Raw genomic sequence first — 8,032 nt, 5'->3', positions numbered from 1 at the left:
CCTCCAAACACGGCGAGTTGAGTTGATGCCAAAGAGCTCCATTTTGGTCTCATCTGACCATAACACTTTCACCCAATTCTCCTCTGAATCTTTCAGATGTTCATTGGCAAACTTCAGATGGGCCTGTATATGAACTTTCTTGAGCAGGGGGACCTTGCGGGCGCTGCAGGATTTCAGTGTGTTACCAATTGTTTTCTTGGTGATTATGGTCCCAGCTGCCTTGAGATCATTGACAAGATCATCCCGTGTAGTTCTGGGTTGATTCCTCACCGCTCTCATGATCATTGCAACTCCACGAGGTGAGATCTTGCATGGAGCCCCAGGCCGAGGGAAATTGACAGTTATTTTGTGTTTCTTCCATTTGCGAATAATCGCATCAACTGTTGTCAACTTCTCACCAAGCTGCTTGGCGATGGTCTTGTAGCCCATTCCAGCCTTGTGGAATATGCACGCATGACTGTAAGTCGCTTTGGATAAAAGCATCTGCTAAATGGCATATTATTATTATTATTATTATTGTGTAGGTCTACAATCTTGTCCCTGACATCCTTGGAGAGCTCTTTGGTCTTGGCCATGGTGGAGAGTTTGGCATCTGATTGATTGATTGCTTCTGTGGACAGGTGTCTTTTATACAGGTAACAAGCTGAGATTAGGAGCACTCCCTTTAAGGGTGTGCTCCTAATCTCAGATCGTTACCTGTATAAAAGACACCTGGGAGCCAGAAATCTTTCTGATTGAGAGGGGGTCAAATACTTATTTCCCTCATTAAAATGCAAATCAATTTATAACATTTTTGACATGCGTTTTTCTGTTTTTTTTTGTTGTTATTCTGTCTCTCACTGTTCAAATAAACCTACCATTAAAATTATAGACTGATAATTTATTTGTCAGTGGGCAAACGTACAAAATCAGCAGGGGATCAAATACTTTTTTCCCTCACTGTATGTTTGTGCTGGCATATGCTGATAAAAAAAAAAATTGTGAACACAAAAAGCACAATGAGAGGCTGTACTTTTCAATGATGTAGAGACTCACTCATACACCGGAACAAGCACATTCCTTTGTTTAGATAGTGCCTTTGTGAGTGTTCTGCCAGTCCTCTCTCTCTCTCGGTAGTCGTTGGCCGTCTGCAGGGTGGTCCCTCACTCTGTGCCGGCTGAGTTGTAGCGTTGGGTAGCTTCTCAGCTGTGCTGTGGCTTTAATTCAAACTAATAGTGTGTATACTGATCAACAATGGGAGCCTCACTCACACGTTAGGAATAAATGCTTTCCTTTAGTAGTGCTGTAGCAAGCGTTGTCATGGTGTTTTTCCCCGCAGCAGCAGGCTAGCAGTGGGGAGAAGCAGCAAGGCAGAGGTCCCTTCGTGGAGAAATGCCGGGTGGAGAGGCTTGTCCAAGGCAAGTTCCCGTTCCCTTTTCTTAATAGTTCTGGGGCATGTTTTGTAATTAGTTCAGGGAGTGAAGAGGTGGTAGGGATTGGCAACAGTTTTCCCCACAATAATTTAGTCCGTGCCAGTCTGTGGAAGCACAACACACCATGTATAAAAAGCGACAAATTAATGCAATTCAATTGAATTCACACGTGAGAATGGAAAGAACCAAGTGAATGTCCATCATTGTAAATGTCAAACAGCAGACGTGATTAAAAAGGTACTCATAATTAGGGTATGATAGTAATTGACAAAACATGCTGATACCTATAATGATTAACATGCTGATAATAATATTATAATAAATATTAGGCAGAATGGTAGTATATGGTGTAGAACGAGTCAGTCACTTGTGAAATATACATTTTGAACATACACTACGAACATCAATGAAGGGTTCATTGTAACTGTGTGAATCTAGTGAAATCATTAATGTTTTGATCTATTATTTACCCAAAACCCCATCCAGAGTACTACATGGAAACTATAGTGCTTTATTCTAAAACAATACCTGGAATTGTAGATTCAATGTCATCTTGAATTTAAATGAGTTAACACACATCTAACTTTTTTGACAGAAATCAGAAAAGGTCCAACAGGTTTCACCAAAAGCCAATAGGTCAAAACCAGAGAAGGATGGTTCTTCAGGAAAAAACAGGGAAACAAGCAAAGGTATTGTCTCCTGTTTAAAAGCTCTTCATGCCATCTCCCTTACACCTCATTATTTAATCATTTATATTGATCGACATCACCAGCTGAGTGTCATTGCGCCTGAAGTTGGAAGACAACCGTAACAAATTGGATGCATTCTTGTTGCCAGGCTGTATAAGGTGGATAGTGTAATAATTATAGTAATGCTCTGACTGTTGCTCTTTAGCTTACCATTTCTCCATTGATTGGATCTCTCATTTGCATTGCAGTAGACATTTTACCAGAGCATCAGATGGCAATTGCCTTACCATATCTTATCTCACTATACCTCCCTTAAATTAATTCTGTGTTACATACATGCCTGAATTCCTGTGACTCATTGTGTCAAGGAGTTGGTCTGACTCGGCTTACTTTACTGAACTTTACTCTAAATCAGGGAAGGGCAACCTACGAGCAACTGTGACCCCTCATGATGAGTTGTGATTTTTTTGTGTCACCCCACCTAAAGTTGCCCATCCCTGCTCTAAATACTTTGTTAAAGACCTGTTGGTGTACTATTCTGCTAATCGCTGTGGAAAAGGGTATTTGTAATCATGGCAGCTTTTTTATTTCTATTAACAGGATCTTGTTTCATGGAGCTGTTGTCAAAGGCTGGACTAAAAGATCATTATGAAAACAAACTGACGTTAAGTACTGTCCTTGAGATAAATGATAATACTGCATCAGATGAACCACTTACCAATATGCAGTCACTTCCAGGGGCCTTCCTTAAGAAATTAATGATGGCAAATGTGAATGCTAGGAGTGTCAAATGTATGTCCACTGACCAGGAAGTTCCATATTATGGAGTAGACAACCTGGACACTGACTCTGATAGCAGCAATGTCATTAATCCACTGGACCTGATTACAGCCCTGTTTCTGTGCTCAGATGGTTTCCTGCAGCAGGAGATGGTCCAGAAAATGTCCATGTGTCAGTTTGCTGTTCCTCTCCTGCTGCCAAACTGTGACAAAAAACAAAGCACTTTGATGCTGTGGGCCCTGAGGGACATAGTGAAGAAGTTTAGATCCTCTTCCCAAACAGCCACAAAAGCTTTTGTGGAGGAGAGAATAGTTCTCTCTGATATTCCTATGGTGTCTTTTGTTAGGCTAGGAGAGAGCAGCTTGTCCAAGTCTCAGATTTTGAACAAGTTGCTTAGTAACCCTCAACAGTACCATGATACATTTGTTCATCATGATATGGAATGTGGTGATGTCTCTCGGCAAATCTCAAATGGTCTAGTTGAAATCAGCTGGAACTTTCCATGTGGGAACAGAAACATAGACATGTTCAAAGAACCTGTCGCTGTGGCCAATCTCAGAGGAGACATCAGGTCTTTTGAAAAACAGTTCTCCTTTCTGTGTCAAACATCAGCTGCAGTTTACATTTTCACTGATGATTTAAAGGCAGATCTCAAGTTGTTGAAAACCAAAGACACAAAGGCAGAGTTATTTCTGGTCGTCAACTCTCAAAGAAAAACATTCAGAGTAGACACATTGAAAAAAATGATCACAAACTGCAGGATCAAAGACAGAAACGTGATTGTGAAGAAGAAGCAGAATGATGCAGAATTTGTCAAGACCCTTCAGTCCTCGGTGGGTGACATCGTGGAAAAAAGTACAAACCGATTGACAATTGAAAACATGGCTGACGTGGCTCGTCAGAGTAAGATTCTGGTTGATGAAGACAGTGATGAGTGTCAGAGTGCCAGGAAGATGGCAGATGAAATCACAATTAACATCAAAGACACAATTAAATTCAAAGACGAACAGCTACCCTTACAAGGGCAAATCTGGAAAGAGCTTTCCCAGTTGGAGAAAGAGAGATGTAGACTGAGAAAAGCAGGGGATCAAGACATTGAACAGTACAAGAGCTCTCTGAAGAGAAAGGAGGAAGAGCTGAGAGAGAAACAACATACATTTGACATGTCAGATGCAATGGCAAGCTTTATGTTAGGAATGTCAAGATCAGGACCTGAGCAATCCTATTTCCTCAAATGGATGCGCATAAATCTGGACAATCTGTCTCGTCAGAACCTGTCTGGTTTGCGGGACCAGTACAAAGATCTTTGCCAATATTCTCCGGAGAAAAAAGACGACATAAAAAATGTGGATAACCAATTATCTGACTGTTCATTAGGTCTTGAACACTTTCTTCGTGAGTTGGGCCAGTTATATGAAGCTTCCTGCTCCCTCCCTGAAAGTAGCCTACAAAGGAAACAGATGGAGCATCTACCTGGATTGTGTGCTCAGATGCTGTTGGATGGTTTCCCCATTGAGCTTGTGGATGGAGATGCATCAAATATCCCTCTGAAATGGATATCAGCTGTACTGACTCAGCTTCATACTCTTGTCCAATCCAACAGCAAGATCCGGGTTGTGACAGTTTTAGGGGTCCAAAGCACTGGGAAGTCCACTCTTCTCAACACCATGTTTGGGGTCCAGTTTGCTGTCAGCAGTGGAAGATGCACCAGAGGGGCCTTCATGCTACTGATTAAAGTCAACAAAGAACTCAAGGAGGAGTTGAAATGTGACTTCATCATGATCATTGACACAGAGGGGTTGAAATCACCAGAGCTGGCTCAACTAGATGATAGCTATGAACATGACAATGAACTGGCCACACTGGTGATAGGACTCAGTGATGTTACGATTATCAACATCGCCATGGAGAACTCCACAGAGATGAAAGACATTCTGCAGATTGTTGTTCATGCTTTTATCAGGATGAAGGAAGTGGGGAAGAAGCCAGTATGTCATTTTGTGCACCAGAATGTGTCAGACATGTCTGCTCATGACAACAACATGAGGGACAGGAATAAGTTGTTGGAACAGTTGAATGAAATGACCCTGGCAGCAGCCAGAATGGAGAAGAAGGAGAATATCACCAAGTTCACTGACGTGATGAAGTATGATCCAGACACAAGCAGCTGCTACATCCCAGGACTCTGGCATGGGACTCCCCCTATGGCTCCAGTCAATGCAGGCTACAGTGAGGCGGTGTACAACTTCAAGAAGAGCTTGATGGAAGATTTATTTTTAATCCAGAAAAATGATGATTTGACACATTTCATGAAGTGGACAAAAAGCTTGTGGGAGTCTGTTAAATTTGAGAACTTCATCTTCAGTTTCAAAAACAGCTTGGTTGCAGATGCATACTCCAAATTGTGCACTGAGTACAATGGTTGGGAATGGGCATTCCAGAAGGAGATAGAATCCTGGATGTTCGGTGCCGAAAACAGAATTTCCAATTTTGGCATGACAGGTCTAAATCCCACAATGTCCACAGAAAGAGATCTGCTGAAGGTCTTGATGAGGGAAGCAAATGAAAACCTGGAAGTAGGGGAAATGAAGATCCAAGACAATCTGGTGAAATACTTTGAAAAGCAGGATGACCATGTCAATCTGGTGGAAAGATACAAGGAGGGTTTTAAATCCAGTGCCACAATGCTGAGACGAGAGACAGAAAACACAGTGAGGAACACTCTACATGGAGCTGTTGAGATCAAAGAAGGAAAGGTTAAAGTGGATGACATTAAGAGTTCACAAGAAAAGACGATGGAGAAGAAGGTGCTGGCTTTGCTGCATGACTGTAGACAGAAAAAGACTGATTTATCAGATCAGGCCCTCAGAGAAGAGTTTGAAAGAATGTGGGAGGAAACTCTGTCTGAGATCAACTTCAAAGGTCTCCCAAGACAAGCTGTGGCTCACGATGCCTTCCACATGTTAAGTAAACATTTGTCAAGAAGAGGGAGTCATGTTAAAAGTATGTTGGATGGAAACCTGGTGGATTGTGGAAAGACCGTCTTTGTTGTGGAATCAGTTGATTGGTGGCGGAAGGCTACAGGCCTTGCAAAGCACTTGGATCATGACCATCACAGGAAGAAACTACAAGTCTTCTGCGACGACGTCATAACACAGTGTCAGGAGTTTATAAAAGAGAAGGTTAAAGGACAATCAGATTATCATGACACTTACATCAAAGACCTGCTGAACAGGTTTGATGAAACACTGCAACAACATGAGACCGCTAATGTCAGTGAGGAATGTGAGGTATCACTGAAGCTGCACATCTTTGGCATAGCAACCAGAGAGTTTCAGAAGATGCATGATGATTTCATTGCAGTCAATGATCCAAGGAAGTGTCTGGAACCGTCTAAGAGCAAGTACCTTACTGAGTTCATAGACTTATTTCATAACCAAGATCAGTGCCTAAAGAAAGCTGAGGAGTTCTCAAAGCTCTTACAGCCAGCTGTACAGGACTATGTGACCAAAATGATTGGTCCTGATGTAGTTGATGAAATGAAGACAGGTAAAGGATCACAGGATTACAGCACATGGACGGCCTTCCAGTTCTCCATTTTGAAACAGCTCCTGACAGATGGAGAATATGAGAATTATAGAGAGTACATGATTCATTATGAAAGGTTTGTGAAGAAGTTGCTATTAGACCAAATTGTCGAACAACTGTCTGAGAGACGTCTGGCAGAATTGGAAAATAAACATCTTACAGAGATAGTCAATGCAATTACTGATGCGATTTCTAAAATCAGAAAAACAACTTGCACCAAAAATGAAAGTGATGTCAAGACCTTCATTCAGAACATCTGTAGTGTCCTTGAAGACAAGCTATCTCTGAAGGATGCTCTGGATTCCATCATGATTCTGAAACCTGCAAACACAAAACAGTTTTCTAACTTCCTCATAGATTCTGTGAGAAAAATGGAGCAGTCCCTGGCATCAGAGTATGAGAAGGGAAGAGGAACTAAGTATGACACGGTACGAGACATCAAAGAGAGACTCAAATCTCTGCCATTCAAGCCTCAGGACAAGATGTTCACCAGTCTGTTTGGCTGTGGCAAGCAGTCCTTTCTGCTGTGTACCCTGTGAAGCAGGGGGGAAGGATCATGCCAAACACTTTACATCTATTCATTGTCCACAAGGTCTAAATGGTGTAAAGTTCAGACCTACAAAAAAGTTAGTAACTGACATATGTTCCTCTGATGTGACCAGTAATTTTCTATTCATCAACACTCTAACGGGAGAGAAAGGGTCATCCCTTCAAGGACTACCAGAAATATTACCCTGACTGGATCATAATTGGAGATTCCAGCATCAAGGCTTCAGACTACTGGAAGTATGTGATGGCCACATTCATTGATAGAATCGCCAAAGACAGAAAGGCACTCCCTGCTGATATCCCAGAGGACTGGAAGGCATTAACACCTGATGATGCAATGAAGAGCTTGAAAGAGTCTTTCCACATAATATGCCATTTAGCAGACGCTTTTATCCAAAGCGACTTACAGTCATGCGTGCATACATATTTTTTTTTTGTGTATGGGTGGTCCCGGGGATCGAACCCACTACCTTGGCGTTACAAGCGCCGTGCTCTACCAGCTGAGCTACAGAGGACCACGTGACACATGACATAAAGTGGAGTACTACTGTAGATAATGACTCTTGTTGACCAACATGTTAACATATAATTGAACATTCAAAGACTTGACAACCAGAAATAACTCTCATTACATGGATATATCACAGAATCAAAATATAAGGATCCAGTCGCCCACACAAGTTGTTGAAATAATGTGCAGATCTGGAAATACACAACTGGATCACAGAAAGTAATACTTGCAAATACATTCATATACGATATGACCTCTTAGCAATTTACAGATCTGATGTTCCATAATGAAATAGCGAACATGTTGAATTTTATGTGAAAGGAATACAATATTCGAATCATAAAGTACATCAGCAAATTAATTCAGAAATCCTACAAATAAGAAAAGACAACATCAACATCAACATGTTAACCAACAGATTCAGAGTGTTTGACTTGATAATGTCCATAGATAAACACAATCCACAGGTAAATAAGGATCTAGTCTGACATTGTTCATTTAGT

At 41.4% G+C, this 8,032-nt stretch overlaps 1 protein-coding gene across 1 annotated transcript; it reads left to right on the top strand.

Annotated features, from left to right (window-relative positions):
• Positions 1-2,828: 2,828 nt before the first annotated feature.
• LOC311121284 (interferon-induced very large GTPase 1-like) lies at positions 2,829-7,640 on the top strand (the record flags this gene model as incomplete). Its single annotated transcript, XM_084195790.1, is given in 4 exon segments — positions 2,829-6,980; positions 6,982-7,165; positions 7,167-7,372; positions 7,622-7,640. Coding segments are annotated over 4 exon segments (4,530 nt in total). The 5' UTR covers positions 2,829-2,859.
• Positions 7,641-8,032: the final 392 nt, after the last annotated feature.

This window comes from Coregonus lavaretus, assembly GCF_964263955.1.
Source record: "Coregonus lavaretus genome assembly, contig: HAP1_SCAFFOLD_544, whole genome shotgun sequence".
Lineage (NCBI taxonomy): Eukaryota > Metazoa > Chordata > Actinopteri > Salmoniformes > Salmonidae > Coregonus > Coregonus lavaretus.
Note: the sequence above shows the minus strand (reverse complement) of the source record. Positions and strands in the feature narration are given on the sequence as shown.